General features: G+C 43.9%; 1 protein-coding gene across 1 annotated transcript in view; it reads right to left on the bottom strand.

Annotated features, from left to right (window-relative positions):
- IQGAP1 (IQ motif containing GTPase activating protein 1) overlaps positions 1 to 16,127 on the bottom strand; it is a 107,816-nt gene extending 91,689 nt beyond the window's left edge. Inside the window, exons 1-2 of the mRNA XM_055326240.1 lie at positions 15,974 to 16,127; positions 13,563 to 13,662 (exon numbers count right to left, since the gene is read on the bottom strand). Of these exons, the coding sequence (XP_055182215.1) occupies positions 13,563 to 13,662; positions 15,974 to 16,028 (155 nt within the window). The 5' untranslated portion in view covers positions 16,029 to 16,127. The remainder of the gene's footprint in view (positions 1 to 13,562; positions 13,663 to 15,973) is intronic.
- Positions 16,128 to 18,009: the final 1,882 nt, after the last annotated feature.

Raw genomic sequence — 18,009 nt, 5'->3', positions numbered from 1 at the left:
TGCCCACCCCCCTCTCTGTGCCTCTATGAATAAATAAATATTAAAAAAAAATCTCAATTCATAGACTAGAGAGCATGGCAAACTCCAGAATACATTTCATGAGAAAGTCCTTGATGTTAAATATTTATTATCCAAACATCATCTAAAGAAAATCAAGCAGGATTCTATCTCATTCCTCACACCAAAAAAATTCAAAATGGATCAGTTACATGCTAAAACTCTTTACATCCTAAAAGCACTAGAAGCAAGCACAGAGAAATGTTATTGTATATTATCAATATAAAGATCCTCTAAGGGGGCAACCCCGGTGGTGCAGCGGTTTAGCACCGCCTGCAGCCCGGGGTTTGATCTGGGGACCCTGGATCGAGTCCCACATCAGGCTCCCTGCATGGAGCTTGCTTCTCCCTCTGCCTGTGCCTCTGCCTCTCTCTCTCTCTCTCTCTCTCCCCCCGTGTCTCTATGAATAAATAAAATCATTTAAAAAAATCCTCTAAAAATGACATAAAGCATAAAAGCTAAAAATATAAAACATTTAGGAACCCCTGGGTGGTTCAGCGGTTGGGAGTCTGCCTTTGGCTCAGGGCATGATCCTGGGATCTGGGATCAAGTCCCATATTGGGCTCCTTGTAGGGAGCCTGCTACTCCCTCTGCCTATGTCTCTGCCTCTCTCTGTCTCTCATGAATAAATAAAATCTTTTAAAAGTAAATAAACATTTTATAAATTCAAACATGTTTTAAAATTCTAAATTATTTTTAAAATAATAAAATTCTAAATTATTTTTTAAATATTTATTTATTAATTAATTAATTCATTCATTCATTCATGATAGACATGTAGAGAGAGAGAGAGGCAGAGACACAGGAGGAGGGAGAAGCAGGCTCCATGCCGGGAGCCCGACGTGGAACTAGATCCCGGGACTCCAGGATCACGCCCTGGGCCAAAGGCAGGCACCAAACCGCTGAGCTACCCAGGGATCCCCCTAAATTATTTTTAAAACCTTAAAGTAGAAAGCTAAAGGGCAAACTAGATTATTTACTATGCATATGGCATCCAAAGAGTCAACTCCCTCTATAAAGAGCTCTTTCAAATCAGTAAGAAAAGCCAATAACTCAACAGAAAAAGGAGCAAAGGATTCTACCAAAACAATTGACAGAAAAGGAAATATAAATGGCTTTTAAACATGTATAAAGATGCTCAGGGATACCTGGCTGGCTCTGTCGGCTCACGTCATAGAGCACATGACTCTTGATCCCAGGGTTGTAAGTTCAAGCCCTAGGGTGTGGAGCCTACTTAAAAAAAACAAAAACAAAAACAAAAACCTTTTTATCATACAAATGTTTTTTAAAAAGATGCTCAGCTTCACTCAGAATTAGATAATCTGAAAATGAAACTACAATGAAATACTATTTTCGCCTATGAAATTCACAAATATTTAAAAAATTATTAATACTCCAAGTTGGTAAAATAATAAGTAAAGCAGCCCTCTCATATATTGTGGATGGTACAACCTCCACACAGAGAAAATTAACAATATTTATCAAAACTAAATGTTAACATTCCCTTTGACTCAAAATTCCACTTCTAGAAACTTATCCTACCAAAAAAAAAAAAAGGAGAAGAAGAAGAAAACTTATCCTACAATAATACTCAGAGTGCAAAATGACAAACATACAAAGTTGCTAACTACAATACTGTTAATAACAGCAAAGCTGGGGAAAAACGTGCACTGGGAGGTTAAATCCATACACTGAAAAGCTGCAACTATGAAGACAAAAAATGGAGCACTCTAATGTATTCACGTGTTATAAGTTACAAGATGCAAAGCAGAATGTACAGTGCACTATCACTTCTAAACAAGGAAATAAAAGTGATTGTATTTATACATCCTGAATATTTCCTACTAAAGGATACATATTCATAACAGTGGTTCTACCTGGGGAAAAACTGGGTCGCTGGGACACAGACTTTTTTCCCCACCATATACCCTACCATAGCCTCTAAGTAACAGGTTCATGTATTATCTATTTCTTTTTATTTTTTTTAAAGATTTATTTATTTATTTATGATAGACAGAGAGAGAGAGAGGCAGAGACACAGGAGGAGGGAGAAGCAGGCACCATGCCCGGAGCCCAACGTGGGACTCAATCCCGGGACTCCAGGATTGCGCCCTGGGCCAGAGACAGGTGCTAAACCGCTGAGCCACCCAGGGATCCCCGATTCTCAAGTTTTTAAAGAAAAATCCTCAAAGTCCTGCATTGGTTCCCCACAGGGAGCCTGCTTCTCCTTCTGCCTATGTCTCTGCCCCTCTCTCCGTGTCTCTCATGAATAAATAAAATCTTTTAAAAAAGAAGGGGGACGCCTGGGTGGCTCAGGGCATAATCCTTGAGTCCCCGGATGAAGTCCCACATCAGGCTCCCTGCATGACAGCCTGCTTCTCCCTCTGCCTATGTCTCTGCCTTTCTCTCTGTGTGCCTCTCATGAATAAATAAAAACCTTAAAAAGTAAATAAATAAATTTAAAAAAAAAGAATTGTGCAAACTAATGACATAACAGGTTTTCAGAGCAGAAAAACATTTTGTTACAATAGTCCTGTAAGTAGTAAGTAAATTTTGTTTCTTTTTAGCTGTTCTTTTTTTTTTTTTTTTTTTTTTTATTTATGATAGTCACAGAGAGAAAGAGAGAGAGGCAGAGACACAGGCAGAGGGAGAAGCAGGCTCCATGCACCGGGAGCCTGACGTGGGATTCGATCCGGGGTCTCCAGGATCGCGCCCTGGGCCAAAGGCAGGCGCCAAACCGCTGCGCCACCCAGGGATCCCTCTTTTTAGCTGTTCTAAAGGTCATCTGATTGGCATGTTATCTGTAATGAAATGACTGGCTATACTGTAAGGCTTTTCATATTTAAATTATTTTTATATCATTTTTCTATCTATGATAATAGCTTTTTCCTCCTTTTCAGCTTTCCTTTTCTAATTTTGCCTCATCCCCTCCTTTTTTCAGTTCCTTCTGCTTTAGCTTTTAGGAACACTAATTAATCCTATTCAAGAAAATATTTTGTCTTTTTATGATGTGGCCGATTAATGATCCCTAGAAACAGGTGAATACTTTGTACCTTAAGGATAAATATCCATCACAATAACAGTATTTTCCTTCTACTAAGAAGTCTCACAGTTTTGCCTAAAGCCAACATCCTCTCAGTCCCCAAACATCTGCCCCAATAGAAGCCAAGCCCTGGGCTGGCAGCTGCCTCTCCAAGGCTCCTTCTGCTTTTCGTTATGATTTCCAATGAGTCAACAGGAAGGTATTCTGAGTAAAGAAGAAATAGAGGCCTTTAGACAGGAGTTTCCTCCACCCACAACACCAAAAAATATAGTTCTTGCCAAACGATCCAAGGCAATTTCCAATCCAATTTGCCACTCCTGTCTGCATGAGGTCATTATTTTAAAAACAAGCAATTGGGAAGAAGAAATGTCTTTCTAAGCTGAATCAAAAACAGATATGAGGTTATAAACAAGAAAATTAACTGGGAACTCTCTGGCCTCCCCAGAGAGACCGTATTTAACTATATAACCTCTACCGCATCCATTTCCACTTCCAGGGAAACAGTCTTAGCGAGTGGGAGTTCAGTCAAAAAAGTTAAACATACACATTTATCACAGACCAGAATCATGTTTCTAGACACATATAAAAATCACTTAACTTAGATTTTATTATATTTTTTCTTAAAGATTTTATTTTTTTAGGTAATCTCTACATGCAACATGGGCTGAAACCCACAACCCTGAGATCAAGCATCGCATGCTCCACTGACTGAGCCAGCCAGGTGCCCCTATGTTTACTATATTTCTTGTAAGCATGAACAAATCTTTCACCAATCAACAAACATTTAGCAGTTATTTAGTTATGTCCATCCCTATCTTTAGCTCTGCACTGAATAAAAAAAGTATAAGACAGAGTCCAACACTCTAGTTAGACATAAAGATATGAGACGAAACAAGGCAAGACATGAGACAAATCAGAGAATTGTCCTTATACAGTCAGAATGGCAGGCTAGAGATGAAGTGGTACGCAGGCACTGACATTACCTCACCCATCAGAGCTAGGCAATTTAGTATCTCTAGGAACTAGCTGACTTAAACGGTGGTCTTAAATGTTGCCCCTTCACTGTCTATAGAGGTTGACAGAAGTAGTGTCCTGGTGTCACACAGAGCTGGGCTCAAACTCCACAGATGGTTATAGGACTGTCAGACAAGTGATACTAATTTATTTTTTTCCCTCTTTAAAATAAAAATAATGCCTATCTCACAGCAATGTTGTATGTGAAGTACATCATCATTCTGCTTAATTACCGGTAGTTACTGTTGCTGTATTTTTAGAAGCAGTAGTACTGCAGTGGCAAACTGACCCGGTAGGTACTTGCCAAACTAGAAATCTGGATCTACCACTTACTAGATGGGCAAAGTCAGATTCTCGAAGCTTTGCTTTCTTTTCTGTTAAATGTAGATAAGAATAAGCACCTCATGGAGCTTCAAGAATAGCTGCTCAGACAATGCAAAGTGCTTATTAGCACAGTGCCTAGCATATAATAAGTGCTCAATAAGCGGTACTGAGGATGACAATAAAGAGGCGGAGGAGGACAATGATCTTGGGGCAGACAGAAATATTTTCTATTACGATCTCCTTGCAAATTGCAGGCTTGGGTTTTGAGGTTTGGGGGTTTTTGTTTACTTTCAGCTGTTGTAAAAGTATCTGAAGTATTGAGATTTCCGTAATAAAATGCCTTATTGAAAAAAAGCAATTCTTCCCAACATAGAATTAGAAGAAAAAAAAATTTTAGACAACATTCAAGCTTAAGCAAGTAAACTTTTTCTTCAAAATAAAACATTAGGGCAGCCCAGGTGGCTCAGCGGTTTAGCTGAGCCCAGGGTGTGATCCTGGAGTCCCAGGATTGAGTCCCACATTGGGCTCCCGGCATGGAGCCTGTTTCTCCCTCTGCCTGTGTCTCTGCCTCTCTCTCTCTCTCCCTCCCTCAGTCTCTCTCTCCCTCTCTCTCCTTCTGTGTCTCTCAAGAATAAATAAAATCTTAAAAAAAAAAATAAAACACTAACCAGATCTTTTACTTATTATATATTTAAGATGTTTGATTCACACACTGTCAATGCACAGGGATCAATCAGAATATCAAGAGCTCCCCTAGAAGAAAAATCAAGCGGCAGAGTCCTGATTCGATCAGGTAGGCAACAGAACCTCTACAGTCAAGTGGCACTTCACTCAGTTTGCTCAAAGATATGGTCTCTAGGCAACCAAGTCCCAAATTTTAAACAAACAACCCCAGTCAGATGAATCACTTCCGGATGGTCTCACTTTGCCTACCAGCACTTTCTTACACAAATACTTCCTGTGAAGGAGTTTATTTAGCAACCTCAGTTGGAAACAACCAGGAGTCTGTCAAACACCACATGGCTTAAAAATGTTCAAAATAGGTCCTGCCATCAACAGATATCCCCAAATTGCTAAACTTCAAAGCAAACAAAATTATGCAGAAATCAGACACAGGTCACCATGCAAATCCAAAAAATTAAATGCCCAGAACATGCCAACTTAGGCTCTCAAATATATTTTTACTATTTTCTCATAGGGAACATTAAATATATATAAACGCAACTGTTACTCTGACCTCTAAGACCAGAAGAAATACATGCCAAATTCAGTCAAACGAACAGCACACTTAGCCCAATTAGACTTTCCCAACCTTGAGTGGTAGACAATCCATACTCAGCTACCAGTTAACACTGGTTTCCCAAGGTCACACCCACCCCAAGACTTAGTGAAAATAAGACTTAGGGAACTGGTAAAGTATTTAACCCAACTCTTGGCTTCAAGCTCCTTTTTTCCGCCTGAAAAGAATGCTTTATGTGTCACACTATTCTTCATGAACTAATTAGAGACCATTTTGGGGCGCCTGGGTGGCTCGGTCTGTTGAGCGCCTGTGTTTGGCTCAGGTCATGATCCCGGGGTCCTGGGATCAAGCTCTGCATTGGGCTCCCTGCTCATCAGGGGAGTCTGTTTCACTCTCTCCCTCTCCCTGCTCATGATCTCTCTCACTTGCTCTCTCTCAAATAAATAAATAAAATATTTTAAAAATAATAATAATAATTAGAGACCATTTCATCCAGTAACAAGAACAGAGAAGGAAAAGCAGTTAACGGTCCAAAATGAAAACTACAATAGGACAAAGCAACTATCACTAACAGAACCAGGAAAAAAAAAAAATCAAGACGTTAGTAAATCAGAAGACAAATGTGAGATGCATATCTAGAATGCTGATTTAACATAAACATTAACATACAGATCTAACCTACCAACAGGTACCCAGGACAGAACCAATAAATCAGAACCAATTATTAAAGGTTTAATAACTTCCTAGAGCTAAAACAAAAAAGATAATATAAATCAAGAGTCTCTACATTACAGGCAAAATTACTAAGCCAACATCAGCTCTCATATGTAACCTGAGGAAACTATCTAGGTTTTGAATTAGTAGAAGAAATTAAAAAAAAAAAAGATTTAACACCTAACCTGCACAAAATTTAAAACTTCTCTACAGGGGCACCTCTGGCTGGCTCAGTCAGTGGAGCATGTGACTCTTGATCTCAGGGTTCTAGCTTTGAGTCCCACAAGGGGTATGGAAATTACTTAAAATCTTCAAAAAAAAACTAAAATAGGGATGCCTGGGTGGCTCAGATGGTTAAACATCTGCCTTCAGCTGAGGTCACGATCAAGTCCCACACTGTGCTCCCAGCTCAGCAGGCAGTCTGCTTCTCCCTCTCCCTCTCCCTCTCCCTCCCCCTCTGCTTGTGCTCTTTCTCTCTCAAATGAATCAATAAAATAAATAAAAAAAAAACTAAAGTAATAAAACTTTTGTACAGTGAAAAAACAAAATGGAAAAACAAGGGAAAATGTTGGTAGTAAATATAACAGAAGACTGGCACCCATATTAAAAGAGAAAGCTCATGAAAGTTAACACCATGACCCTACTAGACAAATGTCATCAATAATTTACATAATAAAATAAAATTGATAAATAAATATGTGGGGAAAATGTTTAAACTATCCAGCAATCAAAGCAATATAATTTTTAAAAAAAGCAATATAATTTTAAACTGGAATTACTGGAATTAGCCAAATAATGGATATTATATAACCACTGAAAATAGTAATTAAGACAATATAGCAATTAAAAAACCTAAATTTGTGAATGCAACTATCTAAAAATTATATAGTTTTTTCTTCTACTTAAGCCCTTCCTTTTTTTTTTTATTATAAAATTCAGGATAATTGTAAAAAGTGTTTTAAATATACCAAAGGGCACTAAAATAAAAAGGAAAAATCTTCTCCCACCCTCCACCCCTACTCCACCCCCTAGAGGTATCCTCTATTTCTGTCATTTCCGTCCAAACAAACCTTAAGTCTGAAGTGAAAAACTAGGGCTACTGTCCTTTAAGACCTTGAAAGTGCCCAGATAATTCTCCAGAAACATGTATTAATGCCTCATCATCTTCATATTAAATTTATTTTTGCCCCAGGGACCAGGATAAATAATACATCTACTGAGTGCCTACCGTGCATGTAATCCTCCCAGCACCTCCATTAAGATGCAGGGTATCTCCATTCTGCAAAGCACACATTTAGGCTCACTCCCTCAGGTTAAACAACTTGCAAAAAGCAGAAACAGAACTCACCCCTGCCAAAACTGAAAGTCCTCATTCTCTTAACTTCGCATATCTCACCGGTCAAGGTTTTTGTTTTGTTTTAAGATTTTATTTATTTATTCATTAGAGTCACAGAGAGACATAGGCAGAGACACAGGGAGAGGGAGAAGCAGCCTCCCTGTGGGGAGCCCAATGTGGGACTTGATCCCAGAACCCCGGGATCACAACCTGAGCCAAAGGCAGATGCTCAACCACTGAGCCACCCAGGTGCCCAACGGTCAAGGATTTTTAAATGTTTTGTTCAGACTTTTAAATATCTGTTTCATTTCATTATAAGTATTATGAGATTATAGCCGTATGACTTTTCTTAGTACTAATGATAGCTGACTGCCTAATATATACCAGATTATTCCCCACATTTTTTAAAAAGATTTATTTATTTTGAGAGAGAGAGACAGAGACTGAGGAGAGGGCAGTGAGGGGACAGAAAGAGAGAGAGAAGCAGACTCCCCACTGAGCAGGGAGCCCAATGCAGGACTTGATCCCAGGACTCTGGGATCATGGCCTGAGCAGAAGGCAGATGCTTTACAGACTGAGCAACCCAGGCACCACTCCACATATTTTTTTAAAGATTTTATTTATTCATTCATGAGAGACCTAGAAAGAGAGGCAGAGACACAGGCAGAGGAAGAAGCAGGCTCCTTGCAAGGAGCCCGATGTGGGACTCAATCCGGGAATCTGAGATCTGCCCTGAGCCAAAGGCAAACACTCAACCACTGAGCCACCCAGGTGTCCCTCTTCACACTTTTTTAACTGTAACTTTTGCTAAAGGTCTCAGCTTCACCACAGGGTGAAAGGCAGCAAAACATTTTTCTGGCCACACTAGGAACTAATCCTCCTATTTGTAACATTACAACCACGTGCAAAAGCACTCTTAGTTTGAACAATTTTAACAAACACACTTTTAAACGCAATCAACTTCTTACCACTGAGTCTATCCAAGGCAGGTGCACCAAAGTAAGTTTCAGAGAATAGAGGTTTTTTTGTCTGTGTCATCATTTGAAGAGTTAAGACCAAATCCCATTATAGGGGAAAGGAGAGAAAAGGAGTGGGAAATATCAGAGAGGGTGACAGAACATGAGACTCCTAACTCTGGGAAACGAACAAGGGGTAGTGGAAGGGGAGGTGGGTGAGGGGATGGGGTCACTGGGTGACAGGCACTGAGGGGGGGCACTTGATGGGATGAGCACTGTGTGTTATGCTATATGTTGGCAAATCGAACTCCAATAAAAAAATACACAAAAAAAAGGACTAAATCCCACCCATTTCACTTTGATAATTATGAATACATGAATGCACCCAGCTTGTGGGTCAAACATGTCATTAAGTAGCTACATCTATGTGGCCCCCTTATTCACACAGGGTCTCATGAGACAAATTAGTTTTCTCATCTATTAAAAGAGAGCATGGGTCAACCTCCTAAAAATAAAGTGATATTCCTCCTTTTGAGAATTCTAGAAAGCTGGTGGGCAAGCTGTTCTTCCGAGCCACGTCACCTGCCCATTTTTTATTTTCTTGCCTAATCTTAAATGTCTTTAACTTGTTTTCATGATCACAGTGTGCCAGCCTGGATATATCGATGTTACTGAAATCTTGATCCCATGAAGAGAAGAGATCTAAAGAGCCCATCCTGTTCAATGCCAACAACAAAGACATAGGCACAAAAGAAAATTTGTTCTCAAGAACAAATTTCTGTCCAAGATACTCTTTCAATTCCCCTAAATTACAGAAGGAAGAGTGCCTCTATCTGGTGCTCTGTTCTTGTTAACAAGGCATCGTCTCTGACAGTCTGACACCAACCAGAGCCCCTACTTTCCCTTCTATGTGGGGGTAGGCCCTGCTCCTTCAGGTGGGGTATGGATACGGTAAGAGGAAGGTGGCCCATGATAGCAAGCCTCTGAAAGAAGTAAATGCTTAATCATCAAACTTAAAGACTGCTGGGATTACGCTTCTGACTGTGACCTTTAACCTAACCGAATTTTCTCCTGGCTCTGCTCAGACATTCTCCTCACCTGCACACTGCCTGCTCAGCCCAGCCTGATGTGTTCTCTTCTTGGGCTGTTCACGTGAACAGCCTGACCTTTCTATTACTTCCTCCTGACCAAAACTCAAGCACCTACTGTACCTCACATATTTAAATTTCAGATCCCTCAACTAAGTGAAAATGCTATTCATCTCTACTATACAAAACTGCTCCTTAGCCAAAACAAACGGAAAGCACAATCAGAACAGGCAAAAAGATTAAAAAAAAAAAAAAAAAAACCCACCTTTAAGGTCCTTGGTCTGAGGATCCCTGGGTGGCTCAGTGGTTTAGCGCCTGCCTTCGGCCCGGGACATAATCCTGGAGTCCCGGGATTGAGTCCCACATCGGGTTCCCTGCATGGAGCCTGCTTCTCCCTCTGCCTGTGTCTCTGCCTCTCTCTCTCTCTCTCTCTTTCTGTGTCTCTCATGAATAAATACATAAAATCTTTAAAATAAATAAAGTCCTTGTTCTGCTCTGCAGCCCTCAGCAAAAAGCCCTGAGTCCTCAGATGATATTTTATGATATTTTATTATTTCCCTATTAAAGCTACTCTCCAAAAAACAGGGAAAAACAGAATCTCTCTATTTTCTTTTTTCCAACCACTCCTGGTGCACACTTTTGTGGAATCACTCCTAAATTTTCCCACTTAGCCTTTGAGAGGAACACAAACCCACAGCCCTAATACACACACTCTCATTTCTCTGCAAACACCCTTACACTCACGGTCTCCACACACTCATATTCACACTCTCTACACAATCTCCTCTCTTCCCACGAAAGAGCTCTCTTACAGGTACAGGAGAAAATAAAGCGCCCTAGGATACACAATGGAGCCACTGTGCTCTAAGGGTGAGCTTTCAGTGGGAGGAGTATCAGTATTATAAATAGAACTAAAGAGGGAAACCTTTTCTCCCTTGGATCTCTCTGATCTTTCTTCCTGGACCTGGAAGGGGTATAAATTCCAGACCCTGGGGCTCCTCTGACTTGGGAGGGGTGGAGGTTGTGAAGGAAACCAATCAGAAAAGGCAAACTGGGCTCTGGCTAGAGGGAAATGTGGGGCTCCAGCCGCATGTGAGGTAGAGCCCAGCTCACCAGCGTAGGAAACAACTGGAGCTAAAGCCTCAGCTAATACAGAAGGGCATGTGATTTGTCTGTGGTTTACCTCAAACACTTCTTATGGGTGGCAGCAGCCACTTCAGATGGCCGGTATGGATCTCAGTCTTTTCTCTGCAGGACATCCTCAGGCTTCTTCCTAGCCCTCTCTGGTAGTAAAATCTAAATACATGCCTCCAAAGTTGATCTTCTAATCAAAGCTTTAAACAACAACCACCACCATCACTGCATCCTGTGATTGCCTCCATAAAATAAACCACGCACATTTCCACGATGCCAGGCCAATAGGGCAATATGCCACTATTATACCCTCCCTTATAACCCAAAGCATACAAAATAAAGACTAGCACAAATGTCTGACTGCCTCAGTTACTGCCTAAGTATGCAAAAGCATCCAACTGAAAAAAAAAAAAAAAAAAAAAAAAAAAGCCAGGCAATCATGGATGTTAAAGGAAACGGGCTACTTTTCTATTCTGGGAAAAACACCTGACAGAAAAGAACATGCCCCAGAGTAGATGGAAATGAAGTGCCTTGCTCCTACAGCACTCGAAGAAGGAAATGTGACTGACAGAAATCCCCATTCTAGTCAGGCTAGAGGCTGAGCTTTTTAAATCTTGCTTCTCAACTACATCAGAACCACTGGAAGCATAAAACAGACAGACATAAACAGACCACTGGACCTTCCAGCCCAGGCCTACTGAACCAGAATCTCTATGCTAAGGCCCAGATATCTATATTTTCAAGTTCCCCAGGTGATCTAATCCACACACTTGGTTAAGAACCACTGTATGAATGGATTTAAAACAAAAAACTATCGCTCAACCAAGAAAACTACAAGTAGACCACACAAACTCAGGCTTCCGTTTCCTCATTTCCTATCTGAAATGAAACGGTTAAAGCAGAGGAGTAGTTGAACTACGTTAGTGGTAGCAAGGGAGTGGCAGCCAAGAAACCCTCTTTTAAAAGGGAATTTTACTGTGGAAACCCAAGATTAAAACAAAAGCAGAACTGCTTCACAAGGAGGAAGGGAGTTGGGATTCTTCCCTCTCAGCCCCAGGTCACCTCAACAGAGACACCAAAGGCTTCACAGAGCACAAGATGGTCTCTCAGATACAGCTGCAGCTTTCAGACCGTTTGACCTTCCAAAACAAGATCTAGATCTAGTCCACAGTTTAAGCAACAAAGGACCGAATATTCCCCCCCACACCCCATGAGTCCCTTACAAACTGTATGAGAAACATCCCCTTTTCTAATTACATATTTACTTGCTTCTGTCTAACCTTCTATTTAGAAAAACAAGTGTTATTACCATTCTCCCCCACCTAAATCACCACTAATTCAACCACCCCCCACCCCCCACTCCCGTCTAAAGGAAAAGCTTTAAAGCTCAGAAAAGCAGCCTGGATTTAAGACACCCAATGCATACTAGAGGTAGCCCCAGAGACAGAAGAAGGAAAATGGGACCAGGGAGGAGCACAAAAGGGACTCCAACTGCGTCTTTGGAGAGAAAAAGGAAAAGAGTTGAAGACTAAGACTTGTAAGTTCAGGAATATGAGGACATTTGTTGTATTGTTCTCTGGACCTTCCTAGAGCCTTTTTTAAGATTTTCAGAATTAACCAAAGCAAACAAAAATACTGTTTATCAGAACCATTTGAAACATCCTTGAATTTTTTATAATTTTTTTTATTTTTTTTATGATAGAGACAGAGGAGAGAGGCAGAGACATAGGCAGAGGGAGAAGCAGGCTCCATGCACCGGGAGCCCGACGTGGGATTCGATCCTGGGTCTCCAGGATCGTGCCCTGGGCCGAAGGCAGGCGCCAATCCGCTGCGCCACCCAGGGATCCCACATCCTTGAATTTCATTAGACTTCGATCACAAATACCTTTCATTAACCCATACTGGCCTTTTCCACCAAAGTTCACACACAGGAAACAGGATCTGTAATTACAGCTATCTGCCCTGGGGTCTTGCAAAAGAACACAGGCAACAAAACAGAAGAAATGAACCACAGATAGCAAATTGACACTCTAGGAATAAGACTATGAGGTCTTGGGGCATTTGGAAAAGGAAAACTGCCCTTATACATTCACTTCACAAGGAATGTGGAGGATGCCGGCTTTGGTAAACTTTGAGCATTGCCAAATGGATGGGCCCATTCCCAGATGGCTACCAAGAGGGAAATGAATCCAATTTGTATGTAAATCAAAAACAGTGGAGAATTAGTGAAACATTAAGACCAAGAACTTCAAACTTCAAAAATGCTATTTCTGGGGTGCCTGGCTGACTTAGTCAAAAAACATGTGACTCTTGAGCCCCAAGATGGGTGTGGATCCCATTAAAAAAAAGGGGGGGGGCTTGAAAAAATAACAAAACTGCTATTTCTCCCCTACAGCTGGTAGTGCCCAAAACAAGCATCGTGAGCACAAAACCAAACAACACAAATCTAGAAATTTTTCAGAATACTTAAGTGCCCATCAGAGAGTTTCACAATAAACCACCATCAAGGCTACTTGCTCCCATGAATAAAAATACCCTACCTATACTTAATCCTTCAAACTACCAGCCTCCTACCTTCACACACAACAGATTCAAAGAGATCTTTATCTGTATTCACACCCTAACAGCTCCCTCCTTCCAGCCCACCAATCTTTACCTCTTTGCTTCTTCCAAATGACAAAGGTACTCATAAGCCACATTCTGACGTCTCCTCTCATCCATCTCCTCTGCGGTGAGTCTCTCATTATCCAGGACAGCTAAAACATGAAAGAAAGAATGCAAACACAAAAATCTGTAACCATTCTGAGTGATAAAAGAATGCCACAGCATCAAATTCCAGTTAGTAACCTGGAGAGGCAGGGTAACCTGTGGACGTGTGGACAGCCAGATGCACAACAATGGCTTTCCTAAAACAGGAACTATAGGGTTTCTTTTTTTTTTTTTTTTTTTTTTTTTTTTTTTAGTTTTTATTTATTTATGATAGTCACACAGAGAGAGGCAGAGACATAGGCAGAGGGAGGAGCAGGCTCCATGCACCAGGAGCCCGACGTGGGTCTCCAGGATTGCGCCCTGGGCCAAAGGCGGGCGCTAAATCACTGTGCCACCCAGGGATCCCAACTATAGGGTTTCAACTACCCTATAGGTAGTAGGTTTTGTTCTACCTTTTTCTTAAAGATAATATAAAGGGATCCCCGGGTGGCGCAGCGGTTTGGTGCCTGCCTTTGGCCCGGGGCGCGATCCTGGAGACCCGGGATCGAGTCCCATATAGGGCTCCCGGTGCATGAAGCATGGAGCCTGTATGTCCCTGCCTCTCTCTCTCTCTCTCTCTCTCTCTCTCTCTCTCTGTGACTATCATAAATAAATAAATTTAAAAAAAAAGATAATATAAACATGTACTAAATTTTATTGTACCCTGAAAAATCCTGAGTTGAGATTTTGGCCCAAATGTGTTCTGGTCTGCCAGGCTCTCTCTATATATGGAGCTGATCAGGTTTACCCTTTGTTTTTTTTTTTTTTTTTTTTTTTTTTGATTGATGAGAGGCAGAGAGAGAGGAGTAGAGACATAGGCAGAAGGGGAGACATCAAGCTCCCTGTGGGGAGCTTGCTATGGGACTTGATCCCAGGACCCCAGGATCACGACCTGAGCCAAGGGCAGATGTTCAACCACAGAGCCATCCAGGGGCCCCATGTTTTCCCTTTTTTATTAATAACCAAAGCCAGCAGTCATTGAGAACTAAGTGGCAGTTAACTGTGCGGTGAAGCATTTTACTTGCATCCTCTCCCTGAAGCCCCACAACAATCCTGTGATTATCACACCCATTTTACAGATGAGGAAACAGCCCCGGGAGATCTGAACTCCACCACTATTGAGTCCTCAGACCTGGATTCAAACCCAAGCACTCTGTCTCAGTCTGTGCCCTTCATGGGCACCCAGGGGTATGGCAGGAACTCCTCATTCCTTGGGATGGCATTCAAGGCCTTTCCCAGTTTGGCTGCCTTCTCCCTTGCCCCTCCTCCTCCCACTACGCCCTTCTACTCTTCAGTACCTTAATTCTTGCTCTTTCCTCAAGTTTCCTCTCCGACCCCACCCTGCCCAGTCAAACTTTACCTCCTTCAAGGCTCCGTTGAAACGTGGCTGTGTCCTCATTGGCTTCCCCCAACCCCTCCTCCTCACCCACCCTACTGCTTCTGCCTGGCTGGCTCAGCAGCTTTTATCTTTATTACACCTTACTATCATTAGGTCGTACACCTGTCTCTCCCTCTCTCTGATTAAAACGTTCTTGGAAGGCAGGGCCCAGTCTTACTCATTTTTCAAATTTCACAAAGTGACACAGCACCGCACACATAACTGTTGAGTGAAATGATCCTAAACACGGGCCATTATCCCCAGGATATAAAACGAAAACGGGATTCAGGATTCCCAGGGACTCTCCTTGGGCCCGGGGTAGAGCTCTCCCGCCTGCAGTTCAATGACGTCCCATGGACAGCTACAGAAAATGAGGTTCGGAAAATGAGGAAGTCCTAGGGTTTGGGGTTAGGTTTTTCCTTTTTTTTCTTGTTTTTTGTTTTAATTTTTGCAATCTTGAGGCGGGAACTAAGCCCGAGAGCCTAAGTGGCCCGCCCGGGGCCGCCCCTCTCCGCTGCCCTGCGGCGGGCGGGTCCGCACCCCCGGCCCGCCGCGCCGCGCCGCCTCCTCTCTAAGCGCGAGCGGAGCCCGGGTCTCCGGGACACGCCCTGCCCCGGCCTCCTGCCACCTCACCCGAGGCCGGCCCCCCCAACCCCAAATCTCGGCGGCGCCGGGAAGCGGGAGGCATGGGTGGGGCCCCCGGGTCGCGACGCCCGCGCCCTGGCGAGGAGGCCGCCTGCGTCGTCGCCGCCGCCTCGGAGACCCGGCTGGGCGCCCCGCCGCCCGCCACCTCCCCCGCCGGCCGCCGCCCGGCCAGGCCGGCTCTTCCGGGTCCGCGCGGCCCGCAGCCACCCCGCCGGCCCGCGCCCCCGGGAGAACGGCTCCCCGGAGGCAGCGAGCCCGACCCCGAAGCCCCGGCGCCGCAGAGCCCCCGCACTCACAGCCATAGTGCGGTCGGGCCACGCCCAGCCCGTCAACCTCGTCCGCGGCGGACATGGCGGCCGAGCCCCGGTCTCTGTGAGGAAGCGGCGAGACCTTGAAGGCGCGGACGGCGGCAGCTGCAGCTCCTGCAGAGTGCGCGGGAGGCCAGCTCCCCGAGGCCCCGCCCCCGCGACCCCACCCGCGGGCCCCGCCCTGCCGCGCCGCCGGGAGCGGGAGTGGAGGGGGCGGGGCCCGTGCCGGCCACGCCCCTGGTCCAGCCCCCGATGAGCCACGCCCTCAGGAGGCGGAAGGAAGGAGGCGGGCCCGCCGGCCCCGCAGCCCCCGGTCCTCTGCGCTCGGCCGGGAAGACCGCCTCCGCCCTGGAGCCCAGCCCTGCCGGCCGCGCCCCAGTGGCAAGTCTGGGGCGGAAAAAAAGCGGCGTGAGCCTAAACCAGAGAGGAGGTTGCACAGAAGAAAAAGGTATTCCAGAAGAAAGAAGAATTTAGGAGCCCAGGATTAAATTCAGCATGAAATAAATGCACGTAAATGTTTTTAAAAGGCTTGAAATAAAAAGCACGGGCCCCCTCTTTCCTCCTGCCTACCGAGCTAAAATCCTCTGCACGAAAGCGCTCAAGGAAGGCGTCCTTTGCAGTGGCCCCAAGTCTTCTTGTGGGACCCAAGCAGGACTCAGACTGCTGTAAGGGATGCCCGGCCATAAGGGCTGCAAGCTGGCCTCGTCCCCTCCCAGATTCGCCCGCAAGCGCCAGATTGGAACCGCTCAGCCCCCTCCTATTGAAGAAGTGGTCGCTAAAGCGGAGAACTGTCCAAGCTTCCTTCCCTTGGTTTCCCTGCCTCTGTTCTTTGCAAGTTCTTCTCTTTATTAAGGAGATTCTTTGCCTTTTTAGGGATGCCCCTTCCCCTTGCAGCTTGCGGCATCCCTTCAAATACTGGTATTCTACAGAATTCTGTCCTTAACCCCTTCCGTTTTTCCTTTGCCCATTCTTTCTTGGTATTTTTATTTATTTCTGCTCACCTTAAGCTGCGGAAGAGCTGTAAGGGTACATCTCCAGACCAAACTCTAGAAGACTTGACTCAGTATTTTCAGCTGTGTAATGGGCATTTTCACCTGTAGATCCTGCAGACACTTCGAATATAAAGTGTTGAACACTGACTGTTCTGCTATCTTCTCTGTTAGTAGAAGTGCTCGTTGATGGTCAGGACACCCCCAGGCTCCCGGCCTCAGGCCCTACATCCAGTTTATTCTGAAGTGCATTGCTTTTGTCTCTCTCCTCTCTGTCATACTGCTTAGACAGTCACCAATCTAGTCTCTCTTCTGCAGCCAGCTCCTCACTGTCACTGTCCTGTGTTCTTCCTAAAGGGCAAATGACCTTGTATTCTTCCTTTTTACATTGCTTCCCAATTATCCCCTTCAGAATATGGTCCAAGTTCCTCGGCACGACAAATAAGCCCCTTCGCAGTAAGACTCCATACTTTTTTTCTTTTTTTCTTTTTTTTTTTTTTAGTAGGCTCTACCCTCAACCTGGGGCTTGAACTTACTACCCCTCTGAGATCATGCTCTACAGACAGCCAGCTAGGCACCCCCTGACTGGAGGCTTTTTGCTCTAGCCATTTGCAATCTATTCACTCTTTCTTCAAAATATTGAAGTGAGAATCTTGAAAACCTAGAAAAAAAAAACACCTTTCATTAAAACACAGGCAAAGGGGATCCCTGGGTGGCGCAGCGGTTTAGCGCCTGCCTTTGGCCCAGGGCGTGATCCTGGAGACGCGGGATCGAATCCCACGTCGGGCTCCCGGTGCATGGGGCCTGCTTCTCCCTCTGCCTATGTCTCTGTCTCTGCCTCTCTCTCTGTGTGACTATCATAAATAAATAAAGTTTAAAAAAAAAAAAAACACAGGCAAAGGTTTGCGGTGTATGGGTGACTCAGTGGGTTAAGCTCAAATCTTGATTTTGACTCAGGTTATGATCTCAGGGTTGTCAGATGGAGCTCCCACACCTTCCCACCCCATACTGGCATGCACATATGTTCTCTCTCAA

Source organism: Nyctereutes procyonoides, unplaced genomic scaffold, assembly GCF_905146905.1.
Source record: "Nyctereutes procyonoides isolate TBG_1078 unplaced genomic scaffold, NYPRO_anot_genome, whole genome shotgun sequence".
Lineage (NCBI taxonomy): Eukaryota > Metazoa > Chordata > Mammalia > Carnivora > Canidae > Nyctereutes > Nyctereutes procyonoides.
This window is presented reverse-complemented; position numbering and strand designations above follow the sequence as displayed.